Source organism: Rhynchophorus ferrugineus, unplaced genomic scaffold, assembly GCF_030347505.1.
Source record: "Rhynchophorus ferrugineus isolate W39M unplaced genomic scaffold, kcgeb_rfMv2 rfM5, whole genome shotgun sequence".
Classification (NCBI taxonomy): domain Eukaryota; kingdom Metazoa; phylum Arthropoda; class Insecta; order Coleoptera; family Curculionidae; genus Rhynchophorus; species Rhynchophorus ferrugineus.
In genome coordinates, this window is record NW_027472584.1 from 16,410,946 (window position 1) to 16,436,738 (window position 25,793).

General features: G+C 31.5%; 1 protein-coding gene across 1 annotated transcript in view; it reads right to left on the minus strand.

Annotated features, from left to right (window-relative positions):
* The window catches only part of LOC143197308 (metabotropic glutamate receptor), a 202,723-nt gene extending 189,735 nt beyond the window's left edge, over positions 1 to 12,988 (minus strand). Inside the window, exon 1 of the mRNA XM_076405665.1 lies at positions 12,109 to 12,988. Within this exon, the coding sequence (XP_076261780.1) occupies positions 12,109 to 12,953 (845 nt within the window). The 5' untranslated portion in view covers positions 12,954 to 12,988. The remainder of the gene's footprint in view (positions 1 to 12,108) is intronic.
* Positions 12,989 to 25,793: the final 12,805 nt, after the last annotated feature.

Below are 25,793 nucleotides of genomic sequence, written 5' to 3' on the forward strand. Positions count from 1 at the left end.
TTACATTAGGCCCTTCTCTGGTTATTTGAATAGCCGACCTGGGCTCGGTGAAAGTTTTGAAATTTCTCTGTGATTCTTGTTTTAGCGCCTCTTCAATTTTCTGACGTAGTATAGAATCACCTCTAATTATATAATCAATATGTGAAGACGACCTCCAAATAGCAAGTAACGTGTCTAAGTCAAGCATTCTTAATATGTAACACCACAATTCTATGGGTAACTGGGGAATTGCAGCAAGAGATGCCAAAGTACATGAAAAAAACTTATACATTTTCTGATATTTGTAAAGCAACGTTAGTGGGATAATGACTCATATGCCTATCTGTGGCAGCATATATAGTTCAAGATGTGCATGGGACCGTGAAGAAATCATTCAGGTGTAACACGAGATGCTACAGCATTATGACATAACTTGTCTGTCTATATTTATTTTCAGGTGCTAATTAAGTATTATACCATGGTAGTAAAACTTCAAATGAATCTTGTAAAACTTTTAATTTATTTGCTAGGTTCTTCTAGCCCGAGCTACATTTCGTTTAATATATAATTCCTCTCATATGATTTATGCAGATGAACTAGTACTTTTATACCTTTAAATTGGATCATATTCACACTTGTATTTATAGTCTATATGGAACAAACCGTTTCGACATATTATGACTCCTTTTCGTGTAATTCCTTTTTGCTGGGACATTTTGTTTAACAACGCCGCTCGATTTCTTTGTACATATCTTCCGACAATTTGAACCAAAAATTACATTAGGCCCTTCTCTGGTTATTTGAATAGCCGACCTGGGCTCGGTGAGAGTTTTGAAATTTCTCTGTGATTCTTGTTTTAGCGCCTCTTCAATTTTCTGACGTAGTATAGAATCACCTCTAATTATATAATCAATATGTGAAGACGACCTCCAAATAGCAAGTAACGTGTCTAAGTCAAGCATTCTTAATATGTAACACCACAATTCTATGGGTAACTGGGGAATAGCAGCAAGAGATGCCAAAGTACATGAAAAAAGCTTATACATTTTCTGATATTTGTAAAGCAACGTTAGTGGGATAATGACTCATATGCCTATCTGTGGCAGCATATATAGTTCAAGATGTGCATGGGACCGTGAAGAAATCATTCAGGTGTAACACGAGATGCTACAGCATTATGACATAACTTGTCTGTCTATATTTATTTTCAGGTGCTAATTAAGTATTATACCATGGTAGTAAAACTTCAAATGAATCTTGTAAAACTTAATTTATTTGCTAGGTTCTTCTAGCCCGAGCTACATTTCGTTTAATATATAGTTCCTCTCATATGATTTATGCAGATGAACTAGTACTTTTATACCTTTAAATTGGACCATATTCACACTTGTATTTATAGTCTATATGGAACAAACCGTTTTGACATATTATGACTCCTTTTCGTGTAATTCCTTTTTGCTGGGACATTTTGTTTAACAACGCCGCTCGATTTCTTTGTACATATCTTCCGACAATTTGAACCAAAAATTACATTAGGCCCTTCTCTGGTTATTTGAATAGCCGACCTGGGCTCGGTAAGAGTTTTGAAATTTCTCTGTGATTCTTGTTTTAGCGCCTCTTCAATTTTCTGACGTAGTATAGAATCACCTCTAATTATATAATCAATATGTGAAGATGACCTCCAAATAGCAAGTAAAGTATCTAAGTCAAGCATTCTTAATATATAACATCACAATTCTATGGGTAACTGGGGAATAGCAGCAAGAGATGCCAAAGTACATGAAAAAAACGTATACATTTTCTGATATTTGTAAAGCAACGTTAGTGGGATGATGATCCATATGCCTATTTGTGGCAGCATACATAGTTCAAGATGTGCATGGGACCGTGAAGAAATCATTCAGGTGTAACACGAGATGCTACAGCATTATGACATAACTTGTCTGTCTATATTTATTTTCGGGTGCTAATTAAGTATTATACCATGGTAGTAAAACTTCAAATGAATCTTGTAAAACTTTTAATTTATTTGCTAGGTTCTTCTAGCCCGAGCTACATTTCGTTTAATATATAGTTCCTCTCATATGATTTATGCAGATGAACTAGTACTTTTATACCTTTAAATTGGACCATATTCACACTTGTATTTATAGTCTATATGGAACAAACCGTTTCGACATATTATGACTCCTTTTCGTGTAATTCCTTTTTGCTGGGACATTTTGTTTAACTATGCCGCTCGATTTCTTTGTACATATCTTCCGAAAATTTGAACCAAAAATTACATTAGGCCCTTCTCTGGTTATTTGAATAGCCGACCTGGGCTCGGTGAGAGTTTTGAAATTTCTCTGTGATTCCTGTTTTAGCGCCTCTTCGATTTTCTGACGTAGTATAGAATCACCTCTAATTATATAATCAATATGTGAAGACGACCTCCAAATAGCAAGTAACGTGTCTAAGTCAAGCATTCTTAATATGTAACACCACAATTCTATGGGTAACTGGGGAATAGCAGCAAGAGATGCCAAAGTACATGAAAAAAACTTATACATTTTCTGATATTTGTAAAGTAACGTTAGTGGGATAATGATCCATATGCCTATCTGTGGCAGCATATATAGTTCAAGATGTGCATGAGACCGTGAAGAAATCATTCAGGTGTAACACGAGATGCTACAGCATTATGACATAACTTGTCTGTCTATATTTATTTTCAGGTTCTAATTAAGTATTATACCATGGTAGTAAAACTTCAAATTAATCTTGTAAAACTTTTAATATATTTGCTAGGTTCTTCTAGCCCGAGTTACATTTCGTTTAATATATAGTTCCTCTCATATGATTTATGCAGATGAACTAGTACTTTTATACCTTTAAATTGGACCATATTCACACTTGTATTTATAGTCTATATGGAACAAACCGTTTCGACATATTATGACTCCTTTTCGTGTAAATCCTTTTTGCTGGTACATTTTGTTTAACAACGCCGCTCGATTTCTTTGTACATATCTTCCGAATATTTGAACCAAAAATTACATTAGGCCCTTCTCTGGTTATTTGAATAGCCGACCTGGGCTCGGTGAGAGTTTTGAAATTTCTCTGTGATTCCTGTTTTAGCGCCTCTTCAATTTTCTGACGTAGTATAGAATCACCTCTAATTATATAATCAATATGTGAAGACGACCTCCAAATAGCAAGTAACGTGTCTAAGTCAAGCATTCTTAATATGTAACACCACAATTCTATGGGTAACTGGGGAATAGCAGCAAGAGATGCCAAAGTACATGAAAAAACTTATACATTTTCTGATATTTGTAAAGTAACGTTAGTGGGATAATGATCCATATGCCTATCTGTGGCAGCATATATAGTTCAAGATGTGCATGAGACCGTGAAGAAATCATTCAGGTGTAACACGAGATGCTACAGCATAATGACATTACTTGTCTGTCTATATTTATTTTCAGGTGCTAATTAAGTATTATACCATGGTAGTAAAACTTCAAATGAATCTTGTAAAACTTTTAATTTATTTGCTAGGTTCTTCTAGCCCGAGTTACATTTCGTTTAATATATAGTTCCCCTCATATGATTTATGCAGATGAACTAGTACTTTTATACCTTTAAATTGGACCATATTCACACTTGTATTTATAGTCTATATGGAACAAACCGTTTCGACATATTATGACTGCTTTTCGTGTAATTCCTTTTTGCTGTGACATTTTGTTTAACAACGCCGCTCGATTTCTTTGTACATATCTTCCGACAATTTGAACCAACAATTACATTAGGCCCTTCTCTGGTTATTTGAACAGCCGACCTGGGCTCGGTGAGAGTTTTGAAATTTCTGTGTGATTCTTGTTTCAGTGCCTCTTCAATTTTCTGACGTAGTATAGAATCACCTCTAATTATATAATCAATATGTGAAGATGACCTCCAAATAGCAAGTAACGTGTCTAAGTCAAGCATTCTTAATATGTAACACCACAATTCTATGGGTAACTGGTCAATAGCAGCAAGAGATGCCAAAGTACATGAAAAAAAGTTATACATTTTCTGATATTTGTAAAGCAAAGTTAGTGGAATAATGATCCATATGCCTATTTATGGCATCATATATAGTTCAAGATGTGCATGGGACCGTGAAGAAATCATTCAGGTGTAACACGAGATGCTACAGCATTATGACATAACTTGTCTGTCTATATTTATTTTCAGGAGCTAATTAAGTATTATACCATGGTAGTAAAATTTCAAATGAATCTTGTAAAACTTTTAATTTATTTGCTAGATTCCTCTAGACCGAGCTACATTTCGTTTAACATATAGTTCCTCTCATATGATTTATGCAGATGAAGTAGTACTTTTATACCTTTAAATTGGACCATATTCACACTTGTATTTATAGTCTATATGGAACAATCCGTTTCGACATATTATTACTCCTTTTCGTGTAATTCCTTTTTGCTGGGACATTTTGTTTAACAACGCCGCTCGATTTCTTTGTACATATCTTCCGACAATTTGAACCAAAAATTACATTAGGCCCTTCTCTGGTTATTTGAATAGCCGACCTGGGCTCGGTGAGAGTTGTGAAATTTCTGTGTGATTCTTGTTTCAGCGCCTCTTCAATTTTCTGACGTAGTATAGAATCACCTCTAATTATATAATCAATATGTGAAGATGACCTCCAAATAGCAAGTAACGTGTCTAAGTCAAGCATTCTTAATATGTAACACCACAATTCTATGGGTAACTGGGGAATAGCAGCAAGAGATGCCAAAGTACATGAAAAAAACTTATACATTTTCTGATATTTGTAAAGCAACGTTAGTGGAATAATGATCCATATGCCTATTTGTGGCATCATATATAGTTCAAGATGTGCATGAGACCGTGAAGAAATCATTCAGGTGTAACACGAGATGCTACAGCATAATGACATTACTTGTCTGTCTATATTTATTTTCAGGTGCTAATTAAGTATTATACCATGGTAGTAAAACTTCAAATGAATCTTGTAAAACTTTTAATTTATTTGCTAGGTTCTTCTAGCCCGAGTTACATTTCGTTTAATATATAGTTCCCCTCATATGATTTATGCAGATGAACTAGTACTTTTATACCTTTAAATTGGACCATATTCACACTTGTATTTATAGTCTATATGGAACAAACCGTTTCGACATATTATGACTGCTTTTCGTGTAATTCCTTTTTGCTGTGACATTTTGTTTAACAACGCCGCTCGATTTCTTTGTACATATCTTCCGACAATTTGAACCAAAAATTACATTAGGCCCTTCTCTGGTTATTTGAACAGCCGACCTGGGCTCGGTGAGAATTTTGAAATTTCTGTGTGATTCTTGTTTCAGTGCCTCTTCAATTTTCTGACGTAGTATAGAATCACCTCTAATTATATAATCAATATGTGAAGATGACCTCCAAATAGCAAGTAACGTGTCTAAGTCAAGCATTCTTAATATGTAACACCACAATTCTATGCTAATTAAGTTTTATACCATGGTATTAAAACTTCAAATGAATCTTGTAAAACTTTTAATTTATTTACTAGGTTCTTCTAGCCCGAGTTACATTTCGTTTAATATATAGTTCCTCTCATATGATTTATGCAGATGAACTGGTACTTTTATACCTTTAAATTGAACCATATTCACACTTGTATTTATAGTCTATATGGAACAAACCGTTTCGACATATTATGACTCCTTTTCGTGTAATTCCTTTTTGCTGGGACATTTTGTTTAACAACGCCACTCGATTTCTTTGTACATATCTTCCGACAATTTGAACCAAAAATTACATTAGGCCCTTCTCTGGTTATTTGAATAGCCGACCTGGGCTCGGTGAGAGTTTTGAAATTTCTGTGTGATTCTTGTTTCAGTGCCTCTTCAATTTTCTGACGTAGTATAGAATCACCTCTAATTATATAATCAATATGTGAAGATGACCTCCAAATAGCAAGTAACGTGTCTAAGTCAAGCATTCTTAATATGTAACACCACAATTCTATGGGTAACTGGGGAATAGCAGCAAGAGATGCCAAAGTACATGAAAAAAACTTATACATTTTCTGATATTTGTAAAGCAACGTTAGTGGGATAATGACCCATATACCTATTTGTGGCAGCATATATAGTTCAAGATGTACATGGGACCGTGAAGAAATCATTCAGGTGTAACACGAGATGCTACAGCATTATGACATAACTTGTCTGTCTATATTTATTTTCAGGAGCTAATTAAGTATTATACCATGGTAGTAAAATTTCAAATGAATCTTGTAAAACTTTTAATTTATTTGCTAGATTCCTCTAGACCGAGCTACATTTCGTTTAACATATAGTTCCTCTCATATGATTTATGCAGATGAAGTAGTACTTTTATACCTTTAAATTGGACCATATTCACACTTGTATTTATAGTCTATATGGAACAAACCGTTTCGACATATTATTACTCCTTTTCGTGTAATTCCTTTTTGCTGGGACATTTTGTTTAACAACGCCGCTCGATTTCTTTGTACATATCTTCCGATAATTTGAACCAAAAATTACATTAGGCCCTTCTCTGGTTATTTGAATAGCCGACCTGGGCTCGGTGAGAGTTGTAAAATTTCTGTGTGATTCTTGTTTCAGCGTCTCTTCAATTTTCTGACGTAGTATAGAATCACCTTTAATTATATAATCAATATGTGAAGATGACCTCCAAATAGCAAGTAACGTGTCTAAGTCAAGCATTCTTAATATGTAACACCACAATTCTATGGGTAACTGGGGAATAGCAGCAAGAGATGCCAAAGTACATGAAAAAAACTTATACATTTTCTGATATTTGTAAAGTAACGTTAGTGGGATAATGATCTATATGCCTATCTGTGGCAGCATATATAGTTCAAGATGTGCATGAGACCGTGAAGAAATCATTCAGGTGTAACACGAGATGCTACAGCATAATGACATAACTTGTCTGTCTATATTTATTTTCAGGTGCTAATTAAGTATTATACCATGGTAGTAAAACTTCAAATGAATCTTGTAAAACTTTTAATTTATTTGCTAGGTTCTTCTAGCCCGAGTTATATTTCGTTTAATATATAGTTCCTCTCATATGATTTATGCAGATGAACTAGTACTTTTATACCTTTAAATTGGACCATATTCACACTTGTACTTATAGTCTATATGGAACAAACCGTTTCGACATATTATGACTCCTTTTCGTGTAATTCCTTTTTGCTGTGACATTTTGTTTAACAACGCCGCTCGATTTCTTTGTACATATCTTCCGACAATTTGAACCAAAAATTTCATTAGGCCCTTCTCTGGTTATTTGAACAGCCGACCTGGGCTCGGTGAGAGTTTTGAAATTTCTGTGTGATTCTTGTTTCAGTGCCTCTTCAATTTTCTGACGTAGTATAGAATCACCTCTAATTATATAATCAATATGTGAAGATGACCTCCAAATAGCAAGTAACGTGTCTAAGTCAAGCATTCTTAATATGTAACACCACAATTCTATGGGTAACTGGTCAATAGCAGCAAGAGATGCCAAAGTACATGAAAAAAACTTATACATTTTCTGATATTTGTAAAGCAACGTTAGTGGAATAATGATCCATATGCCTATTTGTGGCAGCATATATAGTTCAAGATGTGCATGGGACCGTGAAGAAATCATTCAGGTGTAACACGAGATGCTACAGCATTATGACATAACTTGTATGTCTATATATATTTTCAGGTGCTAATTAAGTTTTATACCATGGTATTAAAACTTCAAATGAATCTTGTAAAACTTTTAATTTATTTGCTAGGTTCTTCTAGCCCGAGTTACATTTCGTTTAATTTATAGTTCCTCTCATATGATTTATGCAGATGAACTGGTACTTTTATACCTTTAAATTGGACCATATTCACACTTGTATTTATAGTCTATATGGAACAAACCCTTTCGACATATTATGGCTCCTTTTCGTGTAATTCCTTTTTGCTGGGACATTTTGTTTAACAACGCCACTCGATTTCTTTGTACATATCTTCCGACAATTTGAACCAAAAATTACATTAGGCCCTTCTCTGGTTATTTGAATAGCCGACCTGGGCTCGGTGAGAGTTTTGAAATTTCTGTGTGATTCTTGTTTCAGTGCCTCTTCAATTTTCTGACGTAGTATAGAATCACCTCTAATTATATAATCAATATGTGAAGATGACCTCCAAATAGCAAGTAACGTGTCTAAGTCAAGCATTCTTAATATGTAACACCACAATTCTATGGGTAACTGGGGAATAGCAGCAAGAGATGCCAAAGTACATGAAAAAAACTTATACATTTTCTGATATTTGTAAAGCAACGTTAGTGGGATAATGACCCATATACCTATTTGTGGCAGCATATATAGTTCAAGATGTGCATGGGACCGTGAAGAAATCATTCAGGTGTAACACGAGATGCTACAGCATTATGACATAACTTGTCTGTCTATATTTATTTTCAGGAGCTAATTAAGTATTATACCATGGTAGTAAAATTTCAAATGAATCTTGTAAAACTTTTAATTTATTTGCTAGATTCCTCTAGACCGAGCTACATTTCGTTTAACATATAGTTCCTCTCATATGATTTATGCAGATGAAGTAGTACTTTTATACCTTTAAATTGGACCATATTCACACTTGTATTTATAGTCTATATGTAACAAACCGTTTCGACATATTATTACTCCTTTTCGTGTAATTCCTTTTTGCTGGGACATTTTGTTTAACAACGCCGCTCGATTTCTTTGTACATATCTTCCGACAATTTGAACCAAAAATTACATTAGGCCCTTCTCTGGTTATTTGAATAGCCGACCTGGGCTCGGTGAGAGTTGTGAAATTTCTGTGTGATTCTTGTTTCAGCGCCTCTTCAATTTTCTGACGTAGTATAGAATCACCTCTAATTATATAATCAATATGTGAAGATGACCTCCAAATAGCAAGTAACGTGTCTAAGTCAAGCATTCTTAATATATAACACCACAATTCTATGGGTAACTGGGGAATAGCAGCAAGAGATGCCAAAGTATATAAAAAAAACTTATACATTTTCAGATATTTGTAAAGCAACGTTAGTGGGATAATGATCCATATGCCTATTTGTGGCAGCATATATAGTTCAAGATGTGCATGGGACCGTGAAGAAATCATTCAGGTGTAACACGAGATGCTACAGCATTATGACATAACTTGTCTGTCTATATTTATTTTTAGGTGCTAATTAAGTATTATACCTTGGTAGTAAAACTTCAAATTAATCTTGTAAAACTTTTAATATATTTGCTAGGTTCTTCTAGCCCGAGTTACATTTCGTTTAATATATAGTTCCTCTCATATGATTTATGCAGATGAACTAGTACTTTTATACCTTTAAAATGGGCCATATTCACACTTGTATTTATAGTCTATATGGAACAAACCGTTTCGACATATTATGGCTCCTTTTCGTGTAATTCCTTTTTGCTGGGACATTTTGTTTAACTATGCCGCTCGATTTCTTTGTACATATCTTCCGAAAATTTGAACCAAAAATTACATTAGGCCCTTCTCTGGTTATTTGAATAGCCGACCTGGGCTCGGTGAGAGTTTTGAAATTTCTGTGTGATTCTTGTTTCAGCGCCTCTTCAATTTTCTGGCGTAGTATAGAATCACCTCTAATTATATAATCAATATGTGCAGATGACCTCCAAATAGCAAGTAACGTGTCTAAGTCAAGCATTCTTAATATGTAACACCACAATTCTATGGGTAACTGGGGATAGTAGCAAGAGATGCCAAAGTACATGAAAAAAATGTATACATTTTCAGATATTTGTAAAGAAATGTTAGTGAGATAATGATCCATATGACTATTTGTGGCAGCATATATAGTGCAAGATGTGCATGGAACCGTGAAAAAATCATTCAGATGTAACACGAGAATCTACAACATTTTGTCATTACTTGATGACTCTATATATTTTCTATCTTTGCAAGGCCTGATCTACTTTTTGTGTAACACATTGTGCCTATCAGATATTCAATTTTGTGTAAACCCATATTCGACTTTTTTGTTACGTAAAATTCAACACGAAATATGATTCACTCAAAAATATAATGATCTTAACACTCAAATATAATATAAGAGACTGAAAAATACACACTAAATTATAAAATTAAACCTATTAATCAAACCTAACAATTACATAATCATAAAGTTTATCTGATAGGTAATCATATATTATATAAACACGAGGAATTTGGATTATATTCTGTCATATCCATATTTAATCAAAGGATTTGTAAAGATGAAATTAGATGCAAACCTATTGAAATATGTAGAAAAGATAATATATATTAAAGCAAATGCGATAACCTAAAAATTATTTGAAATAAAATCGGTTTTCTTTAGTTAATTTTGGGAACATTGTACAAAATAATTGTTTTCCATTTCGTGTGCAAATATTCAAAGAGCTGTTTAGATAGCCTATTAATCAACGATGACGTTGTTTCTTGGAAAAAATCGCTGTTGTGTAAAAATTACTTTAAATGACTTATAAAAGTTATTCCTGATATCCCTAATACTTTACGTTATTATATAACAGTTTGAAGCTAGATCGGAATTTAAATGGTGAAAAATATATTAAGAACATTTGGTGCACAATGAAAATAACAAAACCCTTTAAGAGATCAAAAATCTAGTATATTGTAAGATAAAAGTTGAACCCCCTAGGAAGAATAACAAAACCCTTTAATGTACAAATTATCAACACTTTGAGCACTACCAATTATTAATGTTGTATAGTATACAAGGGAGAACTAATAACAAAGACGCCATAGAAATAGCAATGTAACCTTTAAGGCAGGAAGTTGATAAAAAAACTCAAGAAACCGCAAAGCCGTCGTCTAAAAATATTATTACCAAAAAGTTCAGCGGGAAACAAATTCAATAAACAAATATTGTGAAGACTAATGTTGAGAATATTTATTGAAATTAATTTAATATGAATATGAATAAAGAATGTGTTAAAAATTAAGTCGTGTAGAGAGGTAGGGAGGGACGGGCAGTTGGGAGACATGGGCACCCCTCCCCAAACCCTTCTATTCTGATTTGATCATAGATTATTTTTTTGATTTTGTAGTTTACTTTACCTTACCTTTTACTATCTGTCATTTGTGTCAGTTGTCAAACACAAACACGTTTGAAGGTTATGCGTTCGTAAAAGTAAATATTTTGTTGCGGTTTTGAATCGTAATAAAGAGAAAACTAATTTAAAGTATGTGTATTTTCTATTATTTATCTATTGTATATTTAATAATCTATGAATTAAACTGAAATTCAAGCCTAAATACATAAGTTCAAAAGAATACCGGTAACCTATGTCGAAATTGTATACAGAGGGAGTAATGGGCATTTGGACGCGCGGGTGGTTTGGGCATGGCCAATGCTCCTTCCTATTATGTTCAGATGAAATTTCCGGGGAATCTTTTATTAAACGTCAGGAGAAGAGTTTGATGAAGATGATGTGATAATGGTTGACAGAAATTTTAAATTAAATGATTTCGTTCTTGTTAAATTTAATACAAAAAAGACTGTTGTGCACTATGTCGGCCAAATCGAAGACATTAGTCCTACCATAGCTACGATAAAATGTATGAGGCTGAGTAAGATAAGAAAGACCTTTTTTTCCTGAAGTAGATGACATAGCTAGTGTCCTTTTAGACGACATCAAAACTAAATTGCCAGTACCAAAGACATGCAATAAAACCAAACGTTAAAAATAAGTTAAGATACTGTTTGAGATGTTTTATATTTGTTAACTAATTTTTGAATTCCACAGGGTATGTCCAAGCCTCCCTACCATAGGGAGCATTGGGCACTTTTGACTTAGTTTATAAAATATCTCGTAATGTTGAAACTGATTGTAATTTTTAAGAAATCTCTTTAATTATATCTAGCCAAATGTGTGGGATAATAAGAATTGGCAATAAAAGCTGATTATCTATAAAATCTGATTTTTATGCAATAAATAGTAAAAAAGTGCCCATGACTCCCCTACCTCCCTACAGTATAACTTTAACTCACCTGGCATCTTCGGCTCTGGTAAAGAGTACAACCCCTCTGGCGTTGACCTTCTTCTTCAACTTGATGATTATATTATCAAACTCTTTCTCATCAGCAGTACTGGGTACTTTCTCGGCAGTGGCAATGCATACATTCCTCTCTTGGGCTTCTCTGTGAAACACTTCAATGCCATATTCACCGTAGGAACCTTCGGAATAAACGGTCGAAACATATGACCAATTAACGCTCTTAACTATATCCACTAACGCACTGGATTGGAATGTATCAGGAGGTACGGTACGTGCAAAATACTTGAAACGTGTTTTATCACTAAGGGCTTTGGCAGTTGATGCTGGAGATATTTGAGGAATGCGAAAGAGACCGAGTAAATTGGCAACTTGCAGGGATACAGAACTATAACTACCACCAACTACACCAAAGACAGGTCCGGTGTAATTGTTTCGAGGACGTGGAATGGAATGATCCTGACATTCAAAACTGGACGTGTCAATATTGTTCAGAGCTGAAGCTCTAACGAATTGCAATGACTGATTCAACGCGTACGTATCTCTGGAACATGTGTCGATGATATGGGCTCCGATAGTGATATTAGGCAATATATTCGGATCCGCATTTATGCGATCTATTGCAAACATCATTGCCTCCATGCGTTGAATGCCTCGATGATAAATCTTGTGACCGCATGGTGACTTTTCTCCTTTTTCATGAACAGGGAATAAACCGCCGATAATAATATCGCCAGGTACGGTTGTCGATGCCTGAATGGCTTCCGGTTGAGATTGGGATGTATCTTTTTCGGCAAACAGAAAAGGAAGAAGTGGTATGATAATAAATCCAAATAACATCCCAAGTATACTTCGTTTCTTCTTTCTTTAGTAGTTGAACACTCTGAAACAATATGAGAAAAAGATTTAATACTTCAGTTCAGTGTGCATACATTTTGCTGAAAACATGATTCTACACGAGCATACTACATTATAGTAACACCAAGTATAATCTATCCAAAGTAGGAGTGAACTAAGGTCATCTCAATTTAAGGCACCAAAACGTCGCAATGTTGACACATCAATTCTGAGTTATAGATTATTTTGGCTTTGAAATATAACAAAATTCTGGTCTAAATAAAATAATGAAACAAAAATGTTATTAAATATAATTTATTTTAATATTATAGTACAACTAATACATATATTATCGAATAATTGTAATAAACAAACACCCATGAGGTAGAGTTCTGGGCGGGGTTTTTCAATGTAGTGGTATCCCCTGAAGGCCTAATCCACCTAATTAGTAATTACGTCTCCATGTAATGTATTTTACTTTCATTAGAGACCATATTTACCTTTTTACGTTTAGTTCTTGTTTCCTTCGATGTTTATTTTGTGTCATTTCAAGTCAATTTGATTTTACTGTATTTTTTTGTTTCTTCTGTTATTATCTCTGTACTGCATTCTTGATAAAATTGGTCACTGAATTATCTCTAATGCATTTGCCATATCTACAAAACAGTTAGTATTCATCCCCTTCTCATCCATTCTAACCTAATGCTCATGTATAATTCTGAACAATTACACACATATCTATGCACATAAATCGTTCACACTCTATAATAAGATTTCCTACAGTCATCGTATATTAATTATATACAAACCTTTAGTTGTTTCCACTCTCATTACCCTGTCTTGGAAATTATCAGCATTGAATCATAATCGCATATTCAGAAAGTTTAATGCAAATGAATAAGTAAGCTGTTCATTTCCGGTCATACATAAAATATACACATTTACATAAAACATAAAACATACATAAACATTTGTTCCATAAAATATTTGTTCACGATTTCAAAACCAAAGGTGTTATTAACCATTCCAACTCAACAATTCTAAGATGAGTAAGAACATTATATCTGCAATGACTTATTAATAAATATTTTTACTAATAATACCTAATCAATTGTTATTTCAACGTTTACCATTTTCCAGCAACTTTTATTGTTGTTTTGTTTATAGTTATGTTTTTTTTATAACATCTTTATTAGATACGCTTAGTACAATCTTAATTTACAATTAATTTATTACTACTTTTCTTATGTACTTGGATTAATTAACAAGCAAGACGATTGCGAGAAAATACATCCGTATGTATTCCTCAATTATAAAATTAGAATTATTTATTAATTATTAACTTATAGCTATAGTTTACACTAATAATACACACTAAATGTTTACACAAGTTCGTATGGTTTTTTCGTTTCAATTTCCTGACATCCTGCGCGCTGTCCAGCAGTTGTATTGCTTCCACGTTAGTATGATTTAGTAATCTTCTTTCGTGTTTCAAGGCGAAATCCTGTATAACTTCGCAAATCCATTTGATTTCCAGGTCATCGTGCAGTTCTGCATTGGTTACATAGCGATAGGCATTGGTAATCAATCGAAGAACCTTGTTTTGACAGCGCTGTATGACTAACTGATTTGAATTTTTAGTGCAACCCCATATTTGCACCCCACAGGTCCAAATTGGCTTTATAATTGTATTGTAGATCAACCTCTTTGATTTTCGATCAAGTTGAGAGTATCTTCCGACTGACCAGTATAGTTGTTTTATTTTGGTTTTAATGTATTTTGCTTTTTTTCTAACGTGATGCTTCCAATTTAATCTACCATCAAAATGGATTCCAAAGTATTTTGCTGATTCTGCTTGAGGAATCGGGCATCCATTGAGTGATATAATTAAGTTTTTATTATTTCGTCTTAATGCAAAATTAACGTGGACAGATTTGGGGCTATTAAGTTGAATTTTCCAATCTTTTGTCCATTTGTAGATTTTGTTGACTGTCACTTGCTCTTTTTCTATTGCCCTGGGCAGAGATATATCTTTTGCCATAATAACTGTGTCGTTAGCAAAGGTTCCAAGAAGTGTTTCTTTTGTTGTTGGAATGTCAGCAGTGTAGAGCAGATACAGGAGAGGTCCTAAGACGCTACCTTGTGGAACTCCAGCCGAGATAGTTTTAAATGTCGAGAACGCCATTTCGTGCGATACTTTAAATTTTCTTCCGAATAAATATGACTCCAGCAATTGACAATAGTTACCCGGTAACAATTTGCTCATCTTACAGATTAATCCCAAATGCCAAACCCGATCAAAAGCTTGTGAGACATCCAGGAATATTGCAGGGCAGTATTTCTTTTCTTCAAACGCTCTTTCAATAGTCGCAGTTACTCTGTGCACTTGATCGATAGTTGAATGGTGATTTCGAAAACCAATAGTTATAAGTGCTTAAATAAAGGACTGTGGCAGATATTAAACATGGAATATAGAGATATAGAGATAGACCTAGAGGGGATGGATAACATAACATGGACCCCAGACATTTAAAATAGCTGAATTGTTATGGGAATACATTCGTAGAATGCTTGAATAGTTAGAGTTTTACTTTAAACTTAAATTTTATTTACGTTTGGTCTAATTTCTTATTTATGACATATTAATGGTATAGATATGGCTTTAAAAGAGGTTTGTGAAAATTTTGATTCATTGATGGAATTATCCAGAAAAGGGACAAGAGGTTATCGGATAAGACAACATGTATGTTACTGATTCTTCTTTGTAATTAATACGAATAAATTCATTCAACAAATAATATGGAAGAAAAATATAATTAAATTTCGTCAAATTATTATAAAAATGATATATTACAATTTCTCACAATGTAGCTTTGAATTTGCACAAAAATTGCCAAACAGTTCCCATCCTTATATAATCCCGAATATTTTGCCTTTTCATTTATTAATATTCCTGAAACTCATTTCATGTATGTCCGTTATTATGTTTGAGTTGATGATCTATATTTAGCTCGTTTGTACTTATTTTCTGTTTTATTGATGTAGAGAACTTTTTTGTTTATTGACAAATTAACCGAAACGAATTATTAAAAAATCTTTATAAACACGTTGCTTCGTTTACCTTGCTTTATTATATGTAACGAGCTTTTTGAAAGAAAAGTTTCAAAACATTACGTCTATATTTAATTCATAAATACAGAGTTGCCAGTGGTTAAAAAAATATTGTTATATTTAAGAACGTTTTTTACAATGCAAAGTTAATTAAATCTAATTATATTTTTTTGAAATAAAATTATGAAAATGGTGTTTACGACACTCGTCTGATCAGGCAGTACAATTTCGTAAAAGTTTATCCCCAAATCGATTTTATTTCTTCTTGAATATTCAAATTCGGTTGTGGTAGCTCGGTTGGATTATTGGAGTATCGCTTGGTTTTAACCTGTCTATATGAAAATAAATCTGCTGGACTTAAATATGGCCCGGTCGAAGGCCATGCGTTATTGTGTGAAATCAGTTTTTCGAGAAACATTATTTGATTAATAATTTGAAATGAACCGACCAAGACTACCTTCAGAATGAGCTATGAACTTATGATTGCTATTATATCGCTCGTGACCTTTCCTCATAAAAATGTTTTCTTATGCTTTCTTTCTTAGATTATAACCCAATATCTATTACTGAATAGCACAATCATACATTGTTTTGAATCTGAGAAAAAGCTATTTTTTTAGGAAAATTGTAAATTGAATCCAAATCAGTTGCTGGTTTTTAAATATTGATTCTACTTTTTGAGATATTCAATAAATTCGTTATTATATAATTTTATCTTATTAAGTAAATTTTCTATTATGTGCTTGTAAACCGGTGATTTATGGTTAGCGAGATAGTTGTGAACAATATTTTGAAACGATGCCCATGCTGCTGCTTCATCAGACGTTAAATACCTTGTGAGCTTTGCGTCATTAGTTTTCGAATATCAGGTCTGACAAATATTCCTTCTTATATTATTTATCAATCGCTTTCATTAACCACCGATGATAAAGACGAAGCTCTTAAGGCTTTTTGCACTTGCATCTGGAGGAATTGGGAATGCATCATTATCCTTATGTGGAACTGGCTTCGAAACTGATGATAAGTCAGGATATTTATACTGTGCTATATTTGCTGTATTTATACCGACAACACTCAGCAAGTAATTGTAACAATCATCTACATGATTTTTCTGTTTTCTCCATAACAATGGTATAAAAAGTTTGGCTTGTCAATATTTACTACAGCAAAACCAAAAAACTGCAATTACACATTTTTGAGTGTGTCATTTGTTATGATTTTTCTATATTTACCGAGCTTATAACATCTACAAACAAAACAAAAATATCTTGAATCGATTTTGCAACTTTTTCACACGTTCCGATGCACTGCACAAAGACAAGTTTCCGATGAATTTCCGCGAACTGAAAAATTAGAACCAATTTTAACACACGGATTGAAGACCTGAGTTCAAGGCATTAAATAACACTAATAATCATATACATCATGATTCTAGTAATTTTTCCGGAAAGTCTGTAAAATGTCTCGTTATGGTAATTATTACTACCTGTTGGTTTGGTTTGAAACCAGGAATCAGAATCAGACTGAATCCATCGACTAAAATGGACGTTGAAATAATATACATATTTTAAATTTCCTTTTGAGGTCTGAGTTTGTTGTTAAATTAAGTTTTTTATATCATTCTTTCCGTTTGTATATCACAGAACTGACTCAAATACGTTCTTGGCTGGTTTTAGAATACTTATTCGCTTGCAAATCCGAAAAGTTCACACCATTACTTGACCTCTTTCTTCGAATCAGTGTTATTCTCTTATTAAAAATGAAATGTTGAAATAAAGTTGAATTTTTAGATATAGTGTTGACGATCCTATTGACGAATTGTTATTGAATTGAGTGTGATATGTTAAAAGGAGAGAACTTAAAGTTTAGCACGTCTATTATTAACTTATACATATTTTCCGATAGTTGATCTCCATGTGGGTCACTTGCTAGACGGGCTTTACGAATTACCAAAGGTTAATACCCAATGGAAATATCCGATGTCCCTGGTTTGGGCTTACATTAAATAGTATCTATGGTAGATAAACGGCCTAAAATATTGATGCAAAATATTTAATCTTTATAAATACTATTATTAATTTTAATTGTTGTTTGCATATTGTGGAATTTGTCCATAAAAATAAAATAGTATCATTAATTTATTTCATGAAATACTATTATATTATATAAAACTAGCTGATACGGCAAACGTTTTTTTACCACGTAAATAATTTGAATAGAATTTCTAGTATAGAAAAAAAATTAATTTATTGGAAGTATGTAAGGATGTGGTATATGATTGAAAAAGGCATGGAGGTCTGTGAACGATGAGGGAATATAAAAATAACAAAAGATCAGACATTAAATTTTTTAATTTAATATAATTTACTTTAAGTAATAATTATTTATATCATTAATTCATTACATAATATTAATCTCTTAATGCTACAGCGTTAATGATACTTTTTGTTAGCTTGTCTTTAGCTAATGCAACTAAACTTGATGCTTTACCCACTCGAGAGCATGCAACGTACAATTATCCGTGTGAAAAACATGGTATGCGCAAATTTAAGCCATTAACAGACATTGTTTGGCCTTGGCATTTATTAGTAGTTATTGCAAATGCCAATCTAATCGGAAATTGAATACGCTTAAATTGAACTGGCACATCTGTCGGTATAATAGGTATTCGTGGCATTAATATATTTAAAATATATAAAATTTTTATGACTAATCGAGTACCGTTGCACAGCCGTGGTGAGTTCAAATTACGAAGCAAAATAATTAGAAATCCAACCTTCAATTGTAAGTTATGCGGTGGCATGCCTGGCGAATTCAGTGAGTTCAACTCAGGAAGGAAAAGTGATAGAAAAGTGAAAATTTAGGGTTATATGTATTTTTTAATACCACATAATAACAAAAATATATCTAAAAAATAAAAAAAAATTCGGGTAAACACCCCTTAACACTTAGGGGTTTGAAAAATAGATAGTAGCCGATTCTCAGACAATTCAATAACAATCGGTCACGCCGCTTCGAAGGAATATGGGAACGAACATTGCGACATGAGAATGTTATATATAAGATGATAAGGGTTAAATATTATTAATAATAAATAGACTCTAAATTACTTAAGCTCAGAAAAACAAGTAAAACTATTCCTTGTTTTTATTTTTTTTATTATTTATTTTATATATGTATTAGTAAAATCAGTCAGCAAAACACCTTATTTGTAGAATAAATTGTTTTTCCGGTTATTATTTTGATATATAAAGGACAAATTTAAAAATCTTCTGAGAATTGATTATAATTTAAAACATAAAAGTAATAAAAATTGAAAATATATCCTCCGTTTTGATTGATGACCTTCTCAAATTTTTTGGCAAAACAATAATTCCATGATAACTTTCACAAGCCCCTTTTGAAGCCGGTTTTGCACCGTTAAGATTTGATATTCACATTATGTTTTGCAGATACCGGACGCATTAGAATTTGTTAGAACATTGGATGCATAGATTTTGAAGTCCATCGTACGAAAACTCTTTAAGTTAAAATATAAATGGTAATTTTGTAAAATATATTTATTCATCAATGGAGTACACAAAACTAACTATTTAACATTTTTCAATATAGTCACCTCCGTGCTCTATATAATTTGACCACCGATTTGGAAGCTTGAATATTCCTTCTTCATAAAATGTTTGAGGGCGAGTTGTTAGCTAATTGCTCACATACTCCTCTACTTCGTTATTGCTTTCAAATATTTTGCCCCCAAGTGATTCTTTCAAGCGGACAAACAAAAAATAAACACAAGGTAACAAGTCGGGGTTATAAGGAGGATGCTCGAGGGTTTCCCAGCACATTTCTTCCAATTTATTCCTTGTCAAAACTGCGGTGTGTTTTTTAAAAGCCAAGTTGATTAGTGATGATGGATTGAATACTTTCATAGCTGATACCCAGTTCTGATGATATTTCTTTAATATTTAACCTGCAATAACTTTCAATAAGTCCTTGATCATCGTGGATATTGTCATTTGTGAGACTTTTTCGTAGGCGTTGATCATGAATTTCATTTTCGACACGTTATGCCCATCGCTGAATTCTTTAATCCATGTATACACTCGATTCTGAGACATTGTAGCATACACAAAATTGTGCCTTCAAACGAATGAATATTTCCGATGGTTTAACGCTTTCATTGGTTAAAAACATTATGATGGTGTGTTGTGCAACATACGAAGGTACCTCGCACTCAGTCATGGCTGTATTGCGGACACCGGTTTCCCCCCTCCTTATAAACCAAAGAACTCTCGAGCATCGAATCCTCTAGGTCGGAATTACGTGCTAAGCTAAATAGTAAAATTACCGTTTATATCGGAACAAAGTGGTGAAAAATAAGATAAGAGTATATATTCAAATGATATGCAGTAATGATTACAGAGTAACTCATAACAGATTAAGAGAGTTTTGAAAGGAAGGACGGAAAAGAGAAGGACCACTAGCTCATTCAATCGATGTGGATATATACTGCAAAAAAGATTAAAATCACCAACTGAAGCGAGAATATTGAACAGAAGCAAGAATGTGACAAATTTGTACATGAAAACTCAAACACTAAATATAATGAACCTATCCCACTTAGGGATAGGAAAACACTTTATTCATCACATGTTCCAGTGGAATAACGGCTAAAATCGAGTCAGTTGCGCAATATAATATAAATTGAAAATAAATATTCATAGGGTTGAAAAAATAGACTTGATTCTGCTATCATTTACGAAATTCACAAAAAATAAAATCAGTGAAACTCTTAATAATAGAAGTAGTGTGTAAATTTGTAAGATCCATTTCCGTTAAGTTGTCCTTAAGCTTTGTCGCCGAATCGAGAAAGTTTTTTAATATCGGATCTCTATGACACCTGCTCCGTTTCTAAAAAGTTTCCAAAACAGCATCATATCCTGGATACAGAAGTGTTTGTTAATGTTAAGAAGATGAGAAGAAAGCAAACACCACAAAAGGAAATATATCATTTGTATAAAAGTTTTTAATTAGTATACCTTTGCTTTTAAAGACACATGCATATTTAAGTGTTTCTTAATAATAACAGCAATGAATAACGAATAATTAATAATTAACGCGAATTACATTTTAGTGATTTTTATACATATACTATGAACATTATTTTTATTATATTCAATGCATTGTCCGTTGCCAAATAGAGTTTTTTCATACTTTTCTGAAACATTTAATCATCACGTCAGAAAAACATGTCTTTTCTAGCTCGCCAATAATTGATTCATTTAGCTGGCTAATAACGCAGAGGCATCCAGTGAAGTAATAATCGGAAATTATAATTGTTGGTGAAGACAGCGATCACGGATTGAAAAATTTCTCATTTTTTGAACTTGAACTTTAATTGAACACTGATTACGACAGTAACATTATTGCTGCTGCAGTATCATGCCGACATATTTTATATCCGAAAATAAAAATTAGAAGTCAGAAAGCTTGATTTTTGTTCATGTTTCTACTGTTGCGATATTTGACTTCGACTGAACAATTTCGCATAAAAATATTAATTTATATAACCCGAACTAGCAATCTGGGGTCTCGGTATGTTATTCTTCAATAATTCTTCTTTAAATGAGCGTTTTATCTTCCAATCATTGCATTTGGAATATATATTATTTAAATGGACATTTTATATCATCCTGTTAAGATACTATAACATTAATAATATATCTATAAACATTTGTTATATATGAACATGAATATAGTTATTTTCAAAGTAATGTTTAAATTACTGCATTAATGATAAAATTAAGTATCTACCAAAAAGTGAAATACATAAAAGGGCTACATCAGCAAAAAGTAATAATAATTTAAGTTTAAATAAATCTAAGTTTTCTTCTTATATTTAAAAGATCAATTTGGATGTTTTATGGACGGATATTGAGTAGTTGTTTAACAAACTGGTCAACAAATTTGGCCACTAAATGTTAGACCTATTTATTAGATCTATATGTTCTCTATGATATTCATATATATTTTCTTAAAAGCTGGTTGTATTTCAAGCCAGTAGCGCCAATACAAAAGGTCGATTTCGTCGCAGAAGTCTATTGACTAGTAGTCCAAACGATAGCAATTTGCATATTTTAATTTGTCTCCTCAACTGTGAATTGATTGTCGCACCTTAATCGAATGATTTCAGTGATTATGTAAGTAATAATTATCGCAACAACATGAGAGAAAAATTTAGATGCTAAAAGGAGGTGTGATTTCATCAGACAAGCTAACAAAAAGTATGTGAATTAATGATATAAATAATTATTACTTAAAGTAAATTATAATAAATTAAAAAATTTAATGTCTGATCTTTTGTTATTTTTATATTCCCTCATCGTTCACAGACCTCCATGCCTTTTTCAATCATACACCACATCCTTACATACTTCCAATAAATTAATTTTTTTTCTACACTAGAAATTCTATTCAAATTATTTACGTGGTAAAAAAACGTTTACCGTGTCAGCTAGTTTTATATAATATAATAGTATTTCATGAAATAAATTAATAATTCGAGTTAATAAATATTTCATATAATAAATTAATAATTATAAATTTCGAGAGATATGAGATTAAAATAAAGTTACTAGATAATATAAACTATTTAAAATATATGCTTTATATAACTGAGTAACAATTTACTAATAATTTTGTACCTATCGGTATTTAATATATATATATATATATATAAGTCTATTGACTAGTAGTCCAAACGATAGCAATTTGCATATTTTAATTTGTCTCCTCAACTGTGAATTGATTGTCGCACCTTAATCGAATGATTTCAGTGATTATGTAAGTAATAATTATCGCAACAACATGAGAGAAAAATTTAGATGCTAAAAGGAGGTGTGATTTCATCAGACAAGCTAACAAAAAGTATGTGAATTAATGATATAAATAATTATTACTTAAAGTAAATTATAATAAATTAAAAAATTTAATGTCTGATCTTTTGTTATTTTTATATTCCCTCATCGTTCACAGACCTCCATGCCTTTTTCAATCATACACCACATCCTTACATACTTCCAATAAATTAATTTTTTTTCTACACTAGAAATTCTATTCAAATTATTTACGTGGTAAAAAAACGTTTACCGTGTCAGCTAGTTTTATATAATATAATAGTATTTCATGAAATAAATTAATAATTCGAGTTAATAAATATTTCATATAATAAATTAATAATTATAAATTTCGAGAGATATGAGATTAAAATAAAGTTACTAGATAATATAAACTATTTAAAATATATGCTTTATATAACTGAGTAACAATTTACTAATAATTTTGTACCTATCGGTATTTAATATATATATATATATATATATATATATATATATATATATATATATATATATATATATATCTATATATATATATATATATATATATATATATATATATATATATATCTATATATATATATATATATATATATATATATATATATATATATCTATATATATATATATATATATATATATATATATATCTATATATATATATATATATATATATATATATATATATATATATATATAAAGTTTGTTTGCTCATTTTTGCTTTTTGTAAATATCAGGTGATGGTTCAAGATTTTAATTTTTCCTCACAGGCGCATATTTTTTTTAGAACTACTCAGATTTCGTAAATTAAAATAACATTAATTTATTAAACAACCATTTCCACTGAAAGTAAACCAGATTTCTTTACTTTTAATTACCTTGATTCTTGTACATTTATGATGAATATCTGCTTTTATGGTGGTACATGGTAACTGATCAAAATTTACTTTATAATGATAAGTTGATTAAAAAAGCTTAATGCTCAAAATTAAATCTAGAAAACATTGATCAAATATTAGAAAAAATTGTTATTAAAAATTAAATGAATTTAAGGCAGTCTAAATATCATTTTTAATAATCAGTAATCATAACTAACATAAGCACATTTTCATTTTACAAATAATGACTATTTTAAATAAAAAAAAACTTAATATTACCACACAAATATGCAATAGTAAATATCCACCTGTAAAATATAATGTAAAAAGTTTCAATATATACACTATTGTTCTTGCATTTATTGAAATTGTATTAATATGCAATAGTGTTTCAAGATTACAGAAACGGAGTATAATTATTTATATAGGTTAATTTGATTATCTACACAAGCTCATTGATTTCGATAATTAATGATTAGTGTTAGTTAGGTGCTCTTAGAGAGCGGATATTTATCAAGTTTCAACTTCAGATTACGAACCAGTAAAACATGATTTATAACTTCGATTCGAAAGCCTTATTGAAAACGAAATCGTAGACACATTAACAATACTATACTATGTTCAATATATTATTTGGTTGTATGCTTATTTATATGGTAATATTATTTCAAATGGTTAGTATTTGTATATACTATTTTATTTGATTTTAAATTAAAATGCATTGCTGGACATAAATATTGCATATTTTGGTTTAAAATTATTGGTAATTTTTATTCCTAAATTGTTATGGCATTGAGTATTCTAAAACTCAAATATATTTGTAAATTTGTTCCAGTTACAACTAGAATTTTGTATTTATTATTTTGAATTAAGGAGAATAGTATTATAATAGCCACAGTTTAATCTAAAAATGTTCAACAAGTTCTAATAAAATTCTAATTCGAGAGGGCACATAAGGGAAAAAAGTCCAATAATGATAATCAGACACGGTTTTGTATTTGTGCGGCTTTAAGATAGAGTGAGAAATATTGTAGGTTTGAAAGAGCTATATATCGCGAATAGGCCGGATGCTGAAACCATTTGTATTTATTTTTACATATTTTATTAACGTATTTCTGTCCCAATTTATTTTCTTCTTTAAATACTTGTATTTTTTTTCTCGAATTTATGTATTTTATTCTATCAAATTAATGCACTTGCTTATAAAGTTCAAAAAACTCTCGCTAAAATAAGCGAATTTGAGTGAAATATAACTCACTAAAACTAAATCAAAAACCATTGTGTTTAATAATTGTTCATATTTCGGATTTTTTTCATTTACTAATCGATGTTGCTGATCAAAAGTACCCAATAAGAATATTTCCATGGTCCAAATTAGCTTTGGGAAATTTCGACTGAAATTGACTATCGACTGTTTAGTAATTGGCTACTTTATACTATCGACTGGTTCAGTAGCTATTTTTGGTTGGTCTGATTTTACTACTTTATACCAGTGATTGTTTCAGTCGCTATTTTCGGTCCGACTGATTTTGTTACTATTTACTATCGACTGTTTCAGTCGAGTACTTCTAATTACTATTTTCGTTCCTACTAATTTCAATAAACTTATTTTTTGACCTTGACAGAAATATGCCGAACTTAGGCTTATATATATTTATATGTAATATATTTAGTTTTATAATTTTTTGGTAGTTCGTTTCTAAATAACAATATATTGTATATTGATATAGTAGCATTTTGGAACGATATTTCTTAAGATTGTTAATGTAAGAGGGTAAAAGATTAAAATTTTTAATGATAAATAGTAAAATACTTTTGACTGTTTTATGCCAATAATAGGTCGTCTTTTTTTGATTGACTTTTTGGCTTCGATCTAACTCTCTGGATATTTGGTCAAGTCTTTTGATTGTAAAAAATTGTTTGTTAAAATCTTGAAGACAAAATTTAGGTTCGAAAGGTTC